The sequence below is a fragment of the Carcharodon carcharias genome, chromosome 3 (genome assembly GCF_017639515.1).
Source record: "Carcharodon carcharias isolate sCarCar2 chromosome 3, sCarCar2.pri, whole genome shotgun sequence".
Classification (NCBI taxonomy): Eukaryota; Metazoa; Chordata; class Chondrichthyes; order Lamniformes; family Lamnidae; genus Carcharodon; species Carcharodon carcharias.
In genome coordinates, this window is record NC_054469.1 from 68,993,825 (window position 1) to 69,015,024 (window position 21,200).

The following is a 21,200-nucleotide window of genomic DNA, read 5'->3' on the forward strand; positions in this document are numbered from 1 at the left end:
TCCTCAATGTATTTCTGCTTTCTGGCAAGTGTTGTCATGTAACTTTCGCTAAATCAAGTCTGTGAGCCAATGCAAATACATAGCTGTTTAGAAGGATACGGCATTAGATACTATATCACTGTCTGAGCCAGAATGAAGTCTGTTCTTTTGTTAAAAAAAGCAGTTGGAATGCAAGACTGAGGTATCGGCTTCCTGCTTGAGACTATTCCAATTCACAGAGCCAAACACAGTAACTTCTATTCCTTTCAAGATACACCAATATAACAACAAAAGGCTGCTTGGATACAGACCAAAATGTGTCAACTATTGCATTTCTGTGTTTTTCTGGTGATCAGATGAATCAATGTTATATATAATATCAAAGCATTCCCTCTGGTTTGAGAGGTGGATAAGGTCATTAGCAGCTGTGAAGGAAAGTTTGCATGATAGTGCAATTCATCTATCAGGGCAGAGAAACTCATATTTTGTGAGTAGTATGGTAAACTGTTGCCAAAGTGACCTTATTTTCCTTCTGGCATAGATGCTCAACTGACTTTAGAGGCAGATGATTCCGAATCTTACCTGTTGAACGTTATCAACCCATGACTGGAAAATATGGCATCATCTTTAACATCATCTGTCATAACTCATTGAAAGGAGTGAGTGCATAGGCATATGTAGTTAAAAGTACAAAGCTGAAGATTTTTTTTATTCAGAAGCTGAGCTGTTTATATTTGTGAAAAAATGAATTGACACATTCTCCAGAATACAATCGCCTGCTAGGGAGGAAGATCTTTGGAACCATGATAGAGCATAAAGTGAACTTTTTTCTAAATTCTCCAAATTGAGGAAGATTATTACAAACTACTTATTCTCAAAATGTGATGTTTAAGGACTGCCCAGATGAAGCCCAGTGAGGAACAAGGAGAAAAAATATAGTTTGAGAATTTGATGCAGGCCTTTGCAGTATGAGGGTCCAGCCCACTTATCTGTATTTTAAGAGTGAGGTTCCTTCTTCTCTGCTGCCATTGGCTCTTCTCATCTATGCCTTTGTCACCTCCAGACTCTACTATTCTTAAGCTCTCTTGGCCAGACTCCTGACCTCCACCCGCCATAAACTTCAGCTCACCCAATATTCTGCTAGCTACATCAAGTACCGATTGCCCTTGTCTTACAATGGCTCCCGGGTCCACCTTAAGGCCAGTGTAAACTTCGCACTCATGCATTCTATTCTTGTATTCCTCCATGGCCTTGGGGTAGATTCTCAGTCAAGATTTAGAAGGGAACTTTGAGTTATGCATGAACTGAACATTATTTACTTATTTCAAGCAGCAAAATCTGTTAGGAACACAGCACATTACACCTCAGTATTTGCAATACATTGTTAAATAATCTTTGCATGAAATTACAGAAAAACTAATGGATATTGCAATAATGCTATTTATTATAACTAAAGCAGACATTAATCACTATAATGTTTACCAGAATCAGTTAATAAGCTTTTCAAGCATTGATGATCAAGCTTGATACCTTTCAGGCCACAGTCATTTTAAGGAACGCTAAGACTTTTCCCCTTTCACTTGATTTATATTTTTATTTGAATTTGGTTTGAGATATTCTACTGCTCTCTGTTAGGATACATTTGACATTTGTGAACTTTGATTAATGTGCAAACTCGAAGGAACATGATTGTGTTTTAACTGAGCCACCATTCTCAATCCTTTACTGCCACTAGTTCAATAAGTTGCTTCTCCAGTCTACTATGCTTCCTCCTGCACAGTTATGCCACCTCTTGATTGTCCTCTCTTGGGTACTTTATTCCCCTAACCCCTAGCCCAACCCATCACTATTCCTCAGCTTTTCTACTCTTCTTCCACCAGTGCAAGCTGGAATCCCTCTTGAATAAGCTCACAGCTACCCTCTGTGCCTCTCTTGCCATTCTCCAAAGGACACATCAAGACACCATTATGAACAGTGACCCAAACTGTTCCATTCTCCTCCTTCACTGAATCTCCACTGGGGGCTTACCTCCTTCCTGTCCTACGCACATCACCCACTACCACCTTGGATTCTACCACTGGATTAAATTACTGTCCCTCTTAATAACAGGTTAAAATTAAAGATGGTAGGGTGTTAGTTGCTAAGTTACCCAGTTAATCTTAGCTTCTTGTCCTCTTGCCCATTTTAACCATGCTGATAGGGTTAAAATAACCCCTTCAAAATGACCACTCTCCTCAGCTACTGCCCCTTCCATTAATAATCATCATAATTATCACTCCTTAAAATAGTCAACCTGGAACACTCTTTCCTTGCAAACTATCACCCCATCTATAACTCTACTTTCCTCTCCAAAAGTTTTGAATATATTGTCATCTTACAAATCAGTGCTGATCTTTCTTGCAAACCCATGCTTGAATCTTTCTAATCAGGTTTTCATCAATGCCACAGCATCAAAATGGCCTTAACAAAGCACAAATGGCATTCTTTGTCACTGTGACCCTAACTGCAGAGAATTATCTCTCCTCAATCTTTGTAATCTCTCAGGAGCCTTTAAAGTGGATGATGGACCATCCTCCTCCAATGCCTTTCCTCCACTGTCCTGCTCAGTGGGATTGCTCTTTCCTGGTTCCGTTCTCACCTGTCAGGTTTCAGTGAGAGAAACACCAGTAGTGGCTTCTCTTGCTGGCCACACACTGTTACCTCCAAAGCCCCCTAGCGCTCCATGCTTAGCCCCACCCTCTTCCTCATTTGCATGCTGGCATTGGCAACATCATTCGCTGCCAAAGGGTCAGCCTCCACTTCTGCACCAGTGACATAGTGCTCGGCCTTATCACCACATGCCTCAGCCCCTCTATTCTGTATGGTTAGGTTGTTTGTCCAACATTCAGTCATGGGTAAGCTTCAATTTCCCTTAGTTAAACAATGCAAAGTTTTTGACTTTGGTCCCCAACAAATGTCCACACCTTCCTTACTGATCCCATTATCCTTCCTACTCTTTGTCTCAGACTGAAACAGACTGGTCACAGTCTCAGCATTCTATTTGAGCGGAGCTTCTGAACTCTTCATTTTCTGTTACAAAGATGGTGTATATGGCTCACCTCCAGCCCTGCCTTGGATCATCTGCTGTCGAAAGCCTCATTTTCACCTCCAGACTCAACAATTCCAATGCTCTCCTATCCAGCCTCTCACATTCCATGCTCCATAAACATCAGCACATTCCAAAAGCTACCCTACCCACACCAGATCCTGCTCCCCTGTTAGCCCTGTCCTTGCTGACCTATATTAGTTCCCAGTTCTCCAACACCTAAAATTCTTCATTGTCTTGTTTCTGGCTGGGCCAAAGATCAAGACGTAGGCACTGTATAACATTTAATCAGGAACAAAGTGGTCTCTTGGACTAGTTGAGTGTCCTGCAGTCAGCATCACGGTGAAACAGTCTGGGAAGAGTGTCCTACAGTCAGTTCTTATTGAAAATAACAAGAGCGACATCACAAGACAGTGTGAGAGAGCTGCAGAGAGATCAGAACCAGTGTGAGTGTGGGGAAGCTTCAAAAAGTGACATCAGCACAAAGGTGAGAGCTGATTGGTAAGTGTTTTTCTTATAATTTTTTCTCCAGTTTTTCTCCAGTTTAAAATAGATTAAGATAAGCAAAGGTGAGAGTTCTAGTTTTTATTTAAAGTACATAAATAATTTAACTTTTTTTACTGTATTTAACTTAAAGTAAGGGTTTTCTTTTCAACTAGAGGCATGGAGGGCAGCTCAGTCCTGTGTTATGTACCAACTGCAACATGTGGGAAGCCCTAGACGCTCCTTGCCTCTGACTGACCTCGTGTGCAGGAAGTGCCACCAGCTGCAGCTACTTGAGCTCCAAGATTAGGGGCTTGAATGGCAGCTGGAGGCACTGAGGTGCATCCGCAAGGCTGAGAGTTTCATGGATAGCACATTTTTAGACATGGTCAACCCACAACTTATGGAATTGCAGACAGAGAGGGAATGGGTGACCATCAGTCTGAAGAAAGGCATCAGGCAGGTAGTCAGGAAATCCCCAGGATGCATCTTGCTCGAGAATCGTTTTTCTGTGTTGGGAAACGGTTCCTTTGGGGAGTGCAGCCATGCTCATGGCACTGTGAGTGGCTCAACTGCATGGGGGGAAGAAAAAAGGGGAGGGACAATAGTGGTAAGAGACTCGATAGTAAGGGGAACAGACAGGCATTTCTGCAGCTGTAGACGTGACTCCAGGATGGTACATTGCCTCCCTGGTGTCAGGGTCAAGGATGTCACTGAACGGCTGCAGGGCATCCTAAAGGGGGAGGGCAAACAGACAGAGATCGTGGTACATATTGGTACCAATGATATTGGTAGAAAGAAGGATGAGGTCCTGCAAGCAGAATTTAGAGAGCTAGGAAGCAGATTACAAAACAGGACCTCAAAGGTAGTAATCTCTGGATTACTTCTGGTGCCATGTGCTAGTGAGTATAGAAATAGGAGGTTAGTCCAGATGAATGTGTGGTTGGAGAGATGGTGCAGGAGGGAGGGCTTTAGATTTCTGGGACTTTGGAAATGAATACAGGCAAATGGTAGAGTTATCAGTAGGGGATCGTTTTGCAGATAGTGAACATAACTCCGTTAGATTCAAGGTTGTTATGGAAAAGGACAAAGAGGGGCCAGAAATCAGAGTTCTAAATTGGGGGAAGGCCGATTTTAATAAGATCAGATATGATTTGGCCAGGGTGGACTGAGAGCAGCTATTTTTAGGTAAATCCGTGTCAGAGCAGTGGGACTCATTCAAGAAGGAAATAAGGACAGTACAGGGCCAACAGATTCCAGTAAAGATAAAGGTTGGGACCAACAAATTCAGGGAACCCTGGATGTTGAGGGATATACAGGATTGGATAAAGAGAAAAAGGGTGGCTTATGGCAGATACCGAGGGCTCAAAACAGTGGAAGACATGGAGGAGTATAGAATGTGTAGGGGGGAACTTAAAAAGGAAATTAGGAGAGCAAAAAGGGGGCATGAAAAAACATTGGCAGGTGAAATAAAAGAAAATCTGAAGTTATTTTACAAGTGCATTAAGAGTAAGAGGATAACTAGGGAGAGAGTAGGGCTCATTAAGGACTATAGTGGTGATTTTTGTGTGGAGCCGGAAGACGCAAGTAGGGTTCTAAATGAATACTTTATGTCGGTGTTCACAAGTGAGAGGGACAACTTGGGTATGGAAATCAGGCAGAAGGACTGTGATATAATTAAAGAAATTAGCATAGAAAGGGAGGAGGTTCTAAGTGGTCTGGCAGGCTTAAAAGTCGATAAATCTCCAGGCCTGGATGAAATGTATCCCAGGCTGTTGAGTGAGGCAAGGGAGGAGATAGCAGGGGCGCTGGCAATAATTTTCAATGCCTCTCTGGCCACAGGAGAGGTGCTAGAGGACTGGAGGACAGCCAACGTGGTACTGTTATTCAAGAAGGGAGGAAGGGACAAACCAGGGAACTACAGGCCAACCAGTCTAACCTCAGTGGTGGGGAAACTATTGGAGGCAATTCTGAGGTACAGAATTAATCTACACTTGGAGAGGCAGGGAGTAATCAAGGACAGTCAGCATGGTTTTGTTAGAGGCAAGTCATGTCTGACCAATATGAATGAATTTTTCTAAGAGGTGACCAGGTGTGTAGATGAGGGCAATGCATTTGACGTAGTCAACTTGGACTTCAGCAAGGCTTTTGACAAGGTCTTGATAATGAAGGTAAGAGCCCATGGGATCCAAGGCAATTTGGCAAATTAGATCCAGAATTGGCTGAGTGACAGGAAGCATAAGGTGATGGTTGAGGGGTGCTTTTTTGACTGGATGCCTGTGTCCAGTGGGGTTCCACAGGGAATGGTGTTGAGTCCCTTGCTCCTGGTAGTATATATAAATGATTTAGGCTTGAATGTTGGAGGGTTGATCACTAAGTTTGCGGATGACACAAAAATTGGTGGGGTGGTAAATAGTGAAGAGTATAGCCATGGATAACAGGAGGATATAGACAGGCTGGTCAGATGGGCTGATCAGTAGCAAATAGAATTTAATCTGGATAAGTGTGAGGTGATGCACTTGGGCAGGACAAACAAGGCACGGGAATACACGATGAATGGTAGGACCCTGGGAAGTACTGTGGATCAGAGGGACCTTGGTGTGCATGTCCACTGGTCCCTTAAGGTAGCGGGACAGGTAGATAAGGTGGTTAAGAAGGCATATGGGATACTTGCCTTTATTACCGAGGCATAGAATATAAGAGCAGGGAGGTTATGCTGGAACTGTATAAAATGCTGGTTAGGCCACAGCTAGAGCATTGCGTGCAGTTCTGGAATCCGCATTATAGGAAGGATGTGAATGCACTAGAGAGAGTGCAGAGGAGACTTACCAGGGTATTGCCTGGGCTGGAGAGTTTTAGTTATGAGGAGAGACTGGATAGACTGGGGTTATTTTCCCTGGAGCAGAGAAGATTGAGGGGGGACATGATTGAGGTGTATAAAAGTATGAGGGGCATAGATAGGGTAGACAGGAAGGAACTTTTCCCCTTGGTGGAGGGATCAATAACCAGGGGGCATAGATTTAAGGTAAGGGGCAGGAGGTTTAGAGGGGATGCGAAGAAGAATTTTTTCACCCAGAGGGTGGTGGGAATCTGGAACTTACTGCCTGAAAGGGTGGTAGAGGCAGAAACCCTCATAACATTTAAGAAGTATCTGGATGTGCACTTGTGATGCCATGGCATACAAGGCTATGGACCTAGTGTTGGAAAATGGGATTAGAATAGTTAGTTTGACTGGCACAGACTCAATGGGCTGAAGGGCCTTTTTCTGTGCTGTAGACCTCAATGACTCTATGACTCTAAATATAACAGCTCACTTTTAGACACAGGAGAACTTATGGCATGTTAAAACTCAGTAATTGATGTGATCCACTTGTGTTTGAAGTACTCGGCAATCTGAAATGATGTGTCTTTACACTTACTGCACATAGTTAGGTACTTTACATTACACAGTGATTTACAGTTTCACACAAGTCTCAGTTCCAATGACTGACTCCCCTCAAAGAGTAAAAATGTCAAGCTGCCACAGACTGCAGCTTCCATCAAGCTGCTGGGCTCACTGAATTAGCTGTAAAGAAATAAATTTCTATATTGGATCCAAGTAAAAGCAGCATTTCTAAAAAATATAGCTTTAAAAATGAAATCTAGCATTGTGCTTTATTTTTGCCAAACACTTCTATTTCTTTTGGAGTCAAATCACTTGGGTGCAAGTAATCCTTTACTGAGCTTTTTTTTCCAACTCATTCTCTCACAAGCCTATGTTTCATCCTTAAGAAAGGCTCTCAGCAGTGTTTTGTAAGTATGAGGAAACAAAATAACATTTAGATGTACATAATAAATAAGAGTTATCCTCTAAACTAATGAGAACTGTAAAATAACTAAACACACGGAGCTGAATTTTCATTTGGGTGTGGAAGCGCATTTTGGTGCACGAATGGACACACAGGCCCAGATTTTCGTGGAGTCATGAACATTCGGTGCCTTATCCAAAATGGCGCCAGGAGCCATGCCCAGAAATTTCCAAGATCCTATTTTTAGCTGGAAGAGGGAAAGGGGGCGGGGTGTGATTTACACACGAGGGAAACCTGAACCCAGCAGGGCCATTTGAACTTAGCGCTGACCCCACAGAGCATTTTCATCTAGTGGTGTGGAGTTTTGTAAGTCCATTAAAAGTACACCAGGTTTGAGAATTTGTGAAGGAGGTGGAAAGCCTGCTGAGGAGTTGGGAACACTCTGAAAGGTAAATGTAAAGTGTTTTCACACCTCCAGATGTCACCATTAGGTGCTATATTGTAACGTAGAGGTGTTGTAAATGCAGTGTTTCATCACAGGGATCTGTCCTTTAGAAGTAAATTGACCCACCTTGTATATTTGTTCACATGCATTACAGTACTTATCCAATGGAAAGAAAGTGAAACAATGTTACAAAATGTCATGTCAGCCTGTGCTGTCATCTTTTCTGTCTCTGGCTGATAAACAAAGCCTGGTTTTGACACTTGAAAAAATCCAAACACCTGCTCCCTTACATTGATTGACAGGCTCTCTACTTTGACACTGAAATGAACACTTTTGTTCATTCCTTCCCAGGCAGTAGTTCTATTGTCAAAATGGCTGTGTCCACTATCAATGCTTGGCTGAGTTTCAAGTGTTAATGGGTTTCAATACAGTAGCTGTTCTAATAACCTCAGAATGAATTACTGTTACAGTAAGTTGTAATAATAGATTGTCCCTTTAACGTGGTTTCTGGTTTGTTGACAGAAGCTAATAGGATCACAAGTAATACAAAGATTTTTTGCATGGCAGAATGCATTTTTCTAAGTATCAATGATATGGAGGCTTTTATTAGATGGTAAGAATTTCTTTTTTCTAAGGAACATAAAATATTTTCCATTGACACAGCATGGAATCCAAGGACTGTACATAAGCATAAAAGGAAAAAACTGCGGATGCTGGAAATCCAAAACAAAAATAAAAATACCTGGAAAAACTCAGCAGGTCTGACTGCATCTACGGAGTCATATGGATTCGAAACATTCCTCTCCGCAGATGCTGTCAGACCTACTGAGTTTTTCCAGGTATTTTTGTTTTTGTTCTGTACATAAGCATACTGGGTGAGTGGCTATGGAGGATACATAGGGGGCATGGAGATGGCATAAATGATCTGAGCAGTCATGGACTGGCATGGGGAATTGTGAGTGAGGGCTGTTAGAGATGAGGGGTGAGGTTTAGGGGGCCTTTAAACACTGTTGGGAGCTGGAATACTATGTTGCAGAACCCAGTCTAGTCTTCTAACGGGCTCAACTCCACATCCACACTCCTTGCACACTACACTGTGAACTTGACCCTAGTGTGTAAAGACAAAATAGCCTGTTCGGGTGTGTAGTTTGCAAGCTGTGGAAGTGTACAGGTTGGGTTTTCCCAAGCCCAGCAGAAGATTTGGCCCATTGGCTGCACAGTCCATATTTCTTAGCACCGAATTAACAACTTACAGAATATAATTATGGGAATATTGATGCTGGCTGGATTTTTGGCTCTACTTGCACATTTCTGAGACACGTTAGTTAGACCTAATTGCCTTTTCCTGCTCTCAAAAAGTTTTGTTTATTTATGTTACTGTTACCTATTTTGTTGTTTCTGTAATGCACCACTACTTCTTGATCCATTGTGTCAGAGAAACCACAAGAAGTAATGCTCACCTTGATCTGGTGTTTGTAAATGACCCAAACAACATACGAAAAATGGAAGATATGCCACCCTTTAGTACAGTGAACACAGAATAAATAAGTTCAGTATAATCTGGCATTCAGAACAAGAACAAAGCCCAGGAGCTGGGTATATGACTATAAAAGGGCTAATTTCAAAGAAATGAGGAAACAGCTAATGCACTTGATGAAAGGGGACTGATCAATAACACCTCAGTAAAGGACTTGTGGAATGCTTTTAAAAGTATAATGTTAATTAGACCTAAAATCAGCAAGCTCACAGTAAGCAGACAAACCACTAAATGGATTGTAAATAAATCTAAAGTGAAATAGAGAGGTTAAATGCCTCTACAAATACTCCAGAGAAAGAAAGGGTTCACTAGGGTGAATATGTCACAGATTTTTGGTCTCTCAGGGAATCAAGGAGTATGGGGAATGGGCGGGAAAGTAGAGTTGAGACTGAAGATCAGCCATGATCCTAATGAATGGCGAAGCAATTTTGTTGGGATGTATGGTCTGCTCCTGCTCCTCTTTATGTTCTTAACACATCTTTGAAATGATCAAGAACAAGAAAAACATTAGAGTCATCAAATCCCTTCTATGGCTGGCAGTAGTAGCAGGAATCCCTAACACAAAAGCATAATTAGTTTAAAAGGAAGCCCTGTCTTTGCTACAGCTCTTTGTCTAACAGGTCCTGCATAACTACTGTCAAAAAAGTAGCCCAAGAATCCTATCTGAAAGTGCCGCAGAAGTGTAGTAAAATAACTATTTCATTTGATTCATGATGATGGGACATGAGGGCTCAAATTTCCATTTTTTTTCTTTTCCTACTCTCTCTCTTTCCACTAGTCCCTTTCCCCCACCCAATGCACACCACCTCACTTGAATGCATTGGTCAGAGTTTTGGAGAAAGAGAATGGTGAGGTTCAAGAGCCCCCAGACATCATTATATTGGACTCCGCTATTAAAGAGTTGCGCAAAATCGGGGTGTTTTTAGCGTCACAACAGCCCTCAGATAAATAGGTCTGTGGATCAGGGCCAGGAGTCCAAGGGTCTGGAAATCAGGAACAATGGTGATTAGACATGGATGCTAACTGTGGGGTACCTGGTTCCACATTTAAATAAGTAAGTGTAAAAAACTTATCTTGTATGTCGACCCCAAGGTCTAGTTGGCCTGAGTCAACTAATCTTGCAGAGGAGGACTCAAGCAGGTGTTAGCCTCTTTATTTGCATATGCAAAGTATCTAACTCCCGCTTCAAGCATGGGGAAAGGATGATTATTCCTTCTCAATATGGTGGGTGATCTAAATGTGCTTCTTGCCCACCCGCTGAGTAGGCCAGTTAGTGCTTGAATAATAGATGCTACATAACCAAATTTATCGGTCATTAACTCTTACTAGATATGGTTCTGTGGGTTTAAAGATACTTAACTACATTCGATCTTCTTTTTAGAAATAACAATAACACCAGCAAATTACATGATTAAATATTGCATGATCAGATGTCAAACCAGGTGATCAGACCTCCAGGAATATGTTTAGCCAGAATTGACAACCCTAGTATAAAAATACCTGACAGCTATCCTGGGGGAAAACTTTTGAGCTAATTATGCCACTAAATGATAGGTCATGGATTGTTAGCTGCAATTGCTCTGTACTGCATGTTAGCAATTCAGAGTTTAGATGCTTTACCACGGAGTAAGCAGGATAGAGAATGATCTGGGCTGCCTCTTTTATTGTAGCTGCAGATTAAAGAACTGTGATTACAAATGTCTGAATGAAGTCAGGTGTAAAAAGAAAAGGAAGATGGTCACTGCAAAGCTGGGCATAGATTCTTGTGGTAACTGAAAAATCTCCTAATTTTTAACCACAAACTTAAAACTTTTTAATGAATAGTTTGAGTGATTATCTTATGATTTTTGTGCTTGGAGTACTGTAGAATTTTTCACAAAGACCATTCAACCCTGCATCACATCAGCTAGCTAAAAGCTTTATTCCATTCAAATGCAGTTACATAATAAAATACACGTTTGTTGGTCTTAGTTGATAAAGAATCTAGGCAAAAAGATATTCGAACTGTGTCCCCTTGAACAGCATGGAATACACTGTACTTTTATGAAGTAGCATTCACAAGACCAACCATCTTTGTGTTTTTAGGTAATATTTGCCCTTGTGATTGCTCCACAATATAGCAGAAGAGATGAGCTCAATAAGTCAGAAGATCCATTAGCAACAAGAGAGCTGCCTTTTATAAATGAAGGTAGAGTGTAGTACACAATAAGTGTTCTCCCGATTGTTGACAAATTTATAGATATGGCAAAAATCTCATAAGTAGTTTGTGCAGAATGAAGCAAACTGTGGACACTTATTAAACTGATTAATATGCAAATTTCTAAACACACAGTGGTAAAACAAACCATTATTAAGATTTATAGTGTAATCAGTCAATATTTGCCCTAGTCATTTTGTAATTTGCAATTATGTTGTTTATCATATATTTCATAAATATACTTTTCCAATATCCTTTAGGGAAGGAAATCTGCTGTCCTTACCTGGTCTGGCCTACATGTGACTCCAGATGCATAGCAATGTGGTTGACTCTTAAATGCCCTCTAAACAACAATGTTCAGAGGGCATTTAAGAGTCAACCACATTGCTATTAGAAATGGGCAATAAATCCTGGCCTAGCCAGCGATGCCCACATGCCATGAACGAATAATAAAAAAAAAATGGACCCTTTAAATATGCTGCTCCTTGTTCTGCTGCTATCTGACCTTAATGCCACTAATAGCACCTTCCTTAGTCTTTAACAATATCATTACCATTCCCTGTGTTTTGTGTCCATGACATCTTTGTCAAACCTCTCAAGCTCCCAACAATCCCTGACCTTCTATTTTGCTCCACTTGCTCCACCCCTCTTCAGCAGTATAAAATCCATCACATTTCTACTTCTCTTTAGGTCTGAAGAAGAGTCGTACAGACTCGAAATGTTAACTCTGTTTCTCTCTCCACAGATACAGCCAGAGCTGCTGAGTTTTTACAGCATTTTCTGTTTTCATTCCTAAATACATTGTTGGTTCTGATATAAGCCGATGTTCTTATGTGTAAACTCTAATAAATCTAACTCAGATCATTCAAAAAGTTCGTCCAAAAATAGGTTTTTATTTTATAGATTATTGTATATACAGTTCATAAGTAACTACTTTGTGTATTACCTTTAGGAAGGTTTGAACCCAGAGTCGAGACCGAACTTTCAGCACTACACTCTGCCCTCTTCCCAGTTGACCAACATGGCAAACTATTTTGGTACAATTAATGTTGCTGCAATTCTGTAAAAAATAAAAGGGTCAATGATAAGAAACTCTACTAAGATGCAGTCTTCACATGGTTCTTCGATTCCTTTTCCCCATGGGCAATCATAAATTTGAGATGAACCTCAAAAGAGGGCCGTTCATGTGATGCTTGTAAAATGTGTTTTTCATTTACATTATCAAAAAAAAGGCCTGTAAACATTCTTGTGGTGACTGCCCCCGCACACTCCAACTTGTTTTACAGTACGCCATTCTGCTGTTTGATGTGGTGAACTGCTGCGTGAGTGCATGTAATGACATTGCTGAAGATGAATATTTTTCAACCACAGATATTGATTATACATTAATGAGACAAGTTCAATGACTGTCTAGCAGGACTGATTCCTAAAGCTTTTATATCCAAGTGCTTACGAAATAATACTTTAAAAGTCATTCATGTGCAGCGAATGGAAAATATTTTTTAAGATGATAAGGTTTTACATACATGCTAGCATCAGTTGCAAGCCAATAAGTGACAGCAGACTGTGACAAGCAACCTGCAAGTTCTCTAATGAAGTCAGCGGGCAGGTTCCAGCTTGATGCCTCATACAATTCCTATGTATTCACCCCACCACATCCTATGATTATCTTTAAACAAAAGTATAAACATTGACAATATAGGTCCATTTTCTTAAAATTAAGGCATTTTTTCAAATTACAGCTATCCCTCATTTAGCCTAATGTGTTCCTGAAAAACGGTGCGCGAAATGGAATTCGCTAAACAAAAGTAACTTTCTTATAAGAAAACATGTGGGGAAGGATCTTTTGACATGTCCTGGTGAAAGGTGACTTATCCCTAGCGTCTGCTGAAGGGGCAGAGATGGATACCCAGGCTTCCTAATGGGACAACAATCAATTCCTGGCCTCTCCTGGTCAGATAGGATCTTTCTGTTCCCTTTCTGCTTGGGCTGGCTGCCTGCAGCTGCCCTGGGTGCTCTCCTGACTGTAACTGTGACTGGAGCTGGGCTTGTGGCCTTCCCGGAGCCTCACCTGCTAACAGTTGGTACCCATCTCAGGATCCCTGGGCTAGCAGTGATCCCAGACTCCGAACCCGATAGCAAACCTTGGACTCCAGGCTCGGTGCTTACTCCTCACCCTCTCTGGATCTGTATTGGCACCAGCCAGCAGTGTGGTGCTGGGGCTGAGGTAGAGGCCGAAAGCTGGTAACTGTGTTTATCACTTTGTTTGAGGAATAGGTATTGGACAGTATATTGGGAATAACTCCCCTCCTCTTCAAAACAGTGCTATGGGATCTTTTACACCCATCTGAGGGGGTAGACAGGGCCTCGGTTTAATGTCTCATTTGAAAAATAGCCCTCTATACCTCATAAATACATTTATAAAATCAACTACATTCTCAAATGAAGTTTGCAGTTCATTCTTATTGTTGTATCATATTAAGATTCAAAGTAATTTGGTGCCTTTACTGACCCTACTTCTGAATTAAATTATTAAACTGAAAATTAGGTTATTTTTAAAATTCCATTGACTAAATATACAAACAATTATGACCTACTAGCAGAACGCCATTGCCACTTAGTTTGCCAGTAGCTACAATGGAATTAACTTATATTTTTCAGGGAAATTTCTGAAGGTATTAAGAATCAAATATATATAAAATATACACAATACCTCTTGAAACTCCAGCAAATGAAAATTAATCTCAGTCCTCATACTATTAATCTTTTAAAATCTATAGAATAATTACTACACTTCATTTACTTAGAGTGCAGCTTTATAAAGGCCTATTATGTTAAGCACCTTTTTATGGTCAATATTAAAATTTTAAAGATCACTTTAAGGAAGTTATATCACAAATATCTTATGTATATTCTGCAATGTTCAAAGGATATTCGGCACTTAAAAGGTTATCAAGGAAGCTAATTTCCAGAAATAACTAAATTATTCATTGAAAATCCATCAAGCTGATTACACTTTGTACCGTTTACAATGCCTTACAAGCAAATTACAAAAAGGCCAGGTCAGACAAAAATAAGGCAAGGTCATACCAGGAAAGGTGGATTTGCAGCGGAGCTATCATTAATAGCTCAATGTTCCCAAGCAATTCTCCAAACCATCACAATTAGTGAAATGTACCTTCAACCATAAAAACACACAAATAAGTTAAAAGTACTCCAGTGTGCCTGTTTTATTTTAGGTCCAAGCACAGAGCCTCAATTGAAGACTTCAGATTTGAGGAGGAGGCTATTTTTAATTAAGAAGGCTAATGGAATGTTATCATTTACTATGAGAGGAATTGAACTCAAAAGTAAGGATGTTATGCTTCAGTTATACAGGGCATTGGTGAGACTACATGTCAAATACTGTCTGCAGTTTTGGTCTCCTCATTTAAGGAAGGATGCAAATGTGTTGGAGCCGGTTCAGAGGAGACTTACCAGATTGATACCTGGAATGAGCGGTTTGTCTTATGAGGAAAGGTTGGGCAGACTGGGCTTGTTTCCACTGAAGTTTATAAGAGTGAGAGGTGACTTGATTGAAGTATAAAGGGCAGGATTTTCTCCACGTTGGGGGCGAAGTTGAAGGGCGGGTGTGCAGAGGCGCACTTCTAATCAGCATCCCCTACTGGGAAAGAGGCGCCATTTTACATGGGCGGGCCAATTAAGGCCCGCCCAGTGTGACATCCGCACAGAAGTCCCAAAATCGAGAGTGCACTCTTTCATGCATGCGCACAAGAGAGCGCATGCATCTCCCTGAGGCTAAGTGCTGCCTCAGGGAGATTGACTCTAAATGTCAAAAAGCTAAAAGTAGAAAAATAAAATTTCCCTCACATATCCCCTCATGTGACACTGTCACATGATTTGGGACATGCCCATAATTTTTACAAAAGCTTTATTAAAATTTTAAAAAACCTACATGAAACCTCATTCCGCCTGTGGATGAGGTTTCATGCTTTTTCTAATTCGCGCCAGAGCTCCTGGCCTCTCCGCCAACCTTAAGGTTGGACGGGCAGATCCTTTAATTGCTTAATTGACTCTGTTAATGGCCTCAATTGGCCATTGACAGGTCGGTGGGCAGGCAGCTGATTTTGCTGCGCTCCCACCTACCTGAAAAGTTAAATGGGGTGCGGTGATGTCGGGAGTTCCGCCCAACGTCACTGTGCATCATTTTATGCGTCGGCGAGTGGGCCCCGCCCCTGCTTGCTGACGCGCAAAGTCCTGCCCATAAGATCCTGAATGACTCCAGCAACATGGACTTGGAAAGGATGTTTCTGCTTGTAGGTGAGTTCAGAACAAGGGGGTGGACATGGAAAGGATATTTCCGCTTGTAGGTGAGTCCAGGACAAGTGGGCACTGTTTTAAAATTAAGGGTGGCCTTTTTAGGACAGAGATGAGGAGTTTTATTTCTCTCAGAGGGTAGTGCAACTTTGGAACTCTCTGCCTCAGAAGGTGGTGGAGATGGGGTCACTGAATATCTTTAAGGCAGAGGTAGATAGATTCTTGTTAGCAAAGGGAATCAAAGGTTAACGGGGTAGATGGGAATGTGGAATTCGAAACACAAACAGATCAGCCATGATCTTATTGAATGATAGAGCAGGCTTGAGGGGTCCAATGGCCTACTTCCACTCTTATTTTGTACGTTCATATGTTCTCAATGTTTAAATAGGACTGCACATTTTGGCAGCAGCGTGCTATTAGTTTCATTCAAACTGCCTTCAGAAAATTGAGTGGGACACAGAATTTGCAGTATTTTCCAGAATTTCCTGTTTTCTCTTTCTTCTTTCATTTTCAACTTACTAACGTGAGTACACAACAGAATAGCACATAGTCGACTGCAAACTCCAGTTAGATCAACAAATGGGACAAACATGTCCATTTCCTGTGGATAGGAGCTGACTGATGTAAAAAAATACCAAAGAACAGAGAATCAATTTTGGATTTCATTTGTATAGCCTATAATTTGTTTTTCTGTCAATGATTTCACTTTGTTTTTGTGTTACTCCTTGTTGAAGGAATCTTCTCATCTATGAGGGGTGTACACAGTCAATTTTATTCTCATTTTTTGCAAGGAGGTATGTGAACTTCAATATGTATACCTTCATTCCATTGACTTAGAATATGTAAGTGGAGCTAAAAACCTGAAAAAGATAGTGGTAAGAATTAGCAGATGACGAAAGCAGAAATTTGTCAATCTCTTTAGGGTTAAGGTGGCTCCAAGATGACAGCCTGGCTGACTTGCTAATTCGATGCTGGAGTCAGTAGTGCTCTAGAGTCCTATTGACCAGCCATGCTGATTCACTAATGGAATATGGAGAGATGTGCTTGTCACTGAGTGTCAGGATTCTTTACAATCAGCTCCACATAATAGTACAAGTCAACAGCCTAATGAAGATAAAATGATTCGCCCATTAAAGATGCGAGGCTTGTAGCAGGAAGCTTATCAGTGCATCGTGCTGGGAGCCCACATAATTTTAGCTATTTAAACCCCAACAGTTCTCTTACGCACTATTCCTTGGTCTCAAAATTAAATGATGCTATGGCAGTTTTATAGACACAAAACAGCTGCCGACTCATTCAACATGGCTAACAGGATGATGTGCTAACTGTGTGCCATAACTGAGCTACCTCATATTGGCAAAGGCTGAAAAAGATACTTCCTGTGCCCGCATCTGAAACGATGCTCTAAATGTGGCCAGCCTAGCACTGGGGTCACTGCATTCAGGAAAACATTACCTTAATATGGCATAGCCACCAGTTCTTAAAAGGGTTGTTGAATATCATCACCAACAAGGCAGGTATTAAAAAAAAACTGAATGTGGGACTGGGAAGTATAGGACTGCTCCTCCTGCTCCTGAAGCTGAAATCCTCTTTTCCAGTGAGCTGTCAGGGAGCCAGCAGGTATCTGCAACTTGTTACTTTCATGTAAATGGCGTCTGAGGCCCAGTATCAGGTGTGCTTAATATTGCATTCAGTCACACTGATGGTTCTTTGCCTCCAGTTCCCATGGGCAGGCTGGTGCAAACTAATTTCTATGTCCTTATGTCTTTACTCTGCTGATGTGTGCCAAAGCTTTCTAGACTTATTTAAGTGGGGTGTTCTCCTACTGGGAAAGAATGTTCTGTCCATATTGGGCAAACAGAGACTTTTCTTCTGCGAATACCTCAGTAGCTTAGTTTGAAAAACCTTTGAAGCTTAGGGAAGGGGTTCCAAAAAAGTCAAACATTTAGCTGTTCAAAAGAAAATATTCACAGTGACTTAAAAAAAAAGTGGAGAATAAATATTACCCAAACATTACTTACAAGGAGTTATGAAGTTTAACAGTTTATCAGTGAATTAAGTATTTTGTTAACAGTTAGATGGATCTAACAATGTTTTGTCAGATGTCCGCAATCCACTAAAGTTTATTTTACTTTGCTTACTGTCCTGTGCTGCGTTCTAAAGATTATTTGTCTTAAGGCATATATCTTAAGAGCTATTTAAAAATAGTTTTTTTAAAAATATTTTTTTAAAAATAGTGTCAATAGAACAAATGAAGGGACAGAATTTCTTGTCCTTGCACCAGGGCATATCGGATTGCTAGGGTGGTGAATAGAAGAAACATCAGGTGAGGAGGATCAGATGCCAGTAGGATGTCCAAATGATTTTCATACTTACTTTTGAAAAGCTATTCAGTGTATATTCTGGCAATGTATTGATTACTGACAAAACTGCTGAAGCCTGCCATTGTTATCCTCTGTAGACACCATCTGTGCAACATCCATGTAGATCCATGGCAGAGTCTAGGGGGACCCACCATAATCATGCTAATAACCCAGAAGCAGGAAAACTGGTAAGGACAAAAGTGCAACTTGAGATAGACAAAAATTGTGACACACTGAAGATGTGCCAGAATTCTGTCAAAATTAAAAAAAAACTTGGCTGTAATCTTTTGAACACAGTATAGTACACAAAACAAATTGAAAGCAATTTTATTAGACAGGTGGGAAATTGCAACACTGGCACTAAGTTGGAAGTGCACAATAGTTACAAGAATAATTCGCGTTCTAAAAGGATCAATAAAGATAAATAATTTTCACCATCGGCATAGTCCTTTGCTTACCAGCATTTTTGTATGATCATATTTTAGAGGCTGTGGTAACCTCACTTCTCGTCTCATGATGTGATGTGTGGTTGTGGAAGGGTCCCGCAAGCTGAAATGCTCTCCAACAGCTGACGGGTCAACAGTCTACAACCAGAAAAATTATACACCATGAGAATAGTCTGAATGATGACCACTGAAACCATGAAATCATGAAACATGACCTCTTTCATATGCAGTGTCTTTAGATTTAACAGCATATTCTTCTTGTAAATTGAATCAGTCAATTGAAACTGTCACACAAGTTAATCGCATCCAACAGCATGAAAGCACAGCAACTAACAGCCCAGCTTGATGCTATCCATTACTCTCCTTAATAAGTTAATGCATAATACTATGTAACGCTTTTACATTTCTGTCAAAAAAGCAACACTAAAAGATTATGACTTTTTGAGAAGGTTTCATTTAAAAAATTGCTTCCTCACATCTCCATATTAGGTCAGAATTTGCTGACAAAGTAAATCAAAGCTAACAGTGCTTGACATTATTTATGGATAAATGATACAGTGAGGGGTGGACAGACGGTTTAATGTGAATATTCATAATTAGCTGCCCAAGTTGCTGCCCTTTGCAGTTAGCTTTGCAAAAATGACATCTCTTTAGCCTCCCCATTTATTTTAGGAAATTGCTCTATTTCCTCACGATTTGCCCATTAAACTTGCCACAGAATGTTAGCCTTGTCATTACAAACGTAAGTACCATTTTAATAGCATGACAAGTATTAATAACTGCTAATTAACATCTCTGGAACAGAAAATTAATTATTATAAGTGCAGCTATCATTCCTTTACATTTTGAATTTTTTGAGGAGTTATGGAAATGTCAAATTTAACAAAGCTTTCCTTAACTTTCCCTTTCTGGCTCTTTCTCTGAATCCAAACTTTTCTTTCTCTTTCTGTATGTGATTTGACATTGAATTAACCCCATTTACTTCACCCTCTTTCTCAGTCCTTCCACTAGTTATTTTGCAATTCTTAAACCTCATTGGTTAAGGAGGTGACCTGTTGCTTGCCTTGTTCACTCACGTTCCAGTTGCCTTGTTTCCCCTACTGCACTAATTTCAGCTCCCAATTTCAGCAATTTTGTCAGCAAAAATGTTGTGAGCAGAAGGGTGCAGGGGCAAGTCTAATTAACAGCAGATACTATTAGATGCTCTGCTACAGCAAATTATGGCCCATTGATTTACTTTTCTGTTAGGGTCACATCCAACGTTCATATGACATTTAATCATTCCCTCACTTGGTTCTCATTTGAAATATAATGGAAAGGGAAGTTTAGTATCAACACTTTATATCCATTATTTGAAAAGATCTTCCGATCTCTGGATGGTTGTGTCTCAGAAGTTCCAACGCAAGAACTCTGCAGGAATTGCCTGGGAAGTTTCAACTTCTGATGGGCAATTCCCCTGCATCTGGAACCCTCCAAGAAAGAGTTGGAGGCTTCAGAGGGTCCCAAATCACTTTTTTTAATTTACTCATGGGATGTAGGCATCAATGGCTAGGCCAGCATTTATTGCTCGTCCCTAACTGCCCTTGTGCAGAGAGCATTGTAAGTGTCAACCATATTGCTGTGGGTCTGGAGGCCAGACCGGGTAAGCATAACATCTTCATCAGAGCTAAAGAGAAGTAAAAATGCAATGAAATTTATAGTTTTTAAGGGAGGTGGAGCAAGCGAAGCAAGATAGAAGGCCAGCGATAGGTGGGGGCAAAGGAGAGATTGCCAGAGATGTCATGAACAAAAGAACAAAGGGGTGTTAATGGTAGTGGTACTGGCTAAAGGAGGTACTGATGGTGGCATTAAGGATAGAAAGCAGAATGTTGTAATAGCAGGACAAGGGTAAGCACTCTGGAAAGAACAACATGAACAAGTAACAGATGGCCCTAGTGGGGGTGGGTTGGGGGGAGGGGACGATGGTGGGAAAAAAGATTGAAACCAGGATAAAAGGTGAGGATAAAACAATGAATAAAAATGAAAATAAATAAAAATAATTGGATAAAAGAATAACTCATACATACTGGGTTCTTTAAGTGCTTACTGAGTTTCCTTAAGGATGCAAATTAAATTTTATTGCATGGCTGAAACCCAGGTGCTGTATTGTACACTATGATAAACCAGTAGATCACAGCCATGCTTAGAAAAAGCTTGTAAAGAGTGAAAATAGACCCAGGCCAGGATTTTCCTATGGTAGGACGGCTGGGCGGGAGCAGGCGAGGGCGGGCGCGGAGATGATCACCGCCCGTGTCAGCTCTGCACTGCCATTTTACACGGGCAGGCCAATTAAGGCATAACACGTGGCTGGTCAGTGCTACCTGTGTGGGCAGGAGCAGGAGAGAGAGTCGGGGCCAGTGCTGTTTTGCGCATGCGCATGAAAGAACGGCATGCGCACGGAGCTGCCCCAGGGAGATTGAATGTATATTAAAATCCTGAAAGAAATAATTTTAAAAATTATTTAAACATGTCCCCTCATGTGACTCTGCCACATGAGTGGGGTCATGTTTTTATATTTATG

The 21,200-nt window shown here is 40.9% G+C and overlaps 1 protein-coding gene across 1 annotated transcript in view; it reads right to left on the reverse strand.

Moving 5' to 3' along the window:
* The window catches only part of itga8 (integrin, alpha 8), a 291,418-nt gene that overhangs the window by 24,582 nt on the left and 245,636 nt on the right, over positions 1–21,200 (reverse strand). Inside the window, exons 26-27 of the mRNA XM_041183667.1 lie at positions 18,653–18,778; positions 12,461–12,574 (exon numbers count right to left, since the gene is read on the reverse strand). Coding sequence (XP_041039601.1) covers positions 12,461–12,574; positions 18,653–18,778 — 240 coding nt within the window. The remainder of the gene's footprint in view (positions 1–12,460; positions 12,575–18,652; positions 18,779–21,200) is intronic.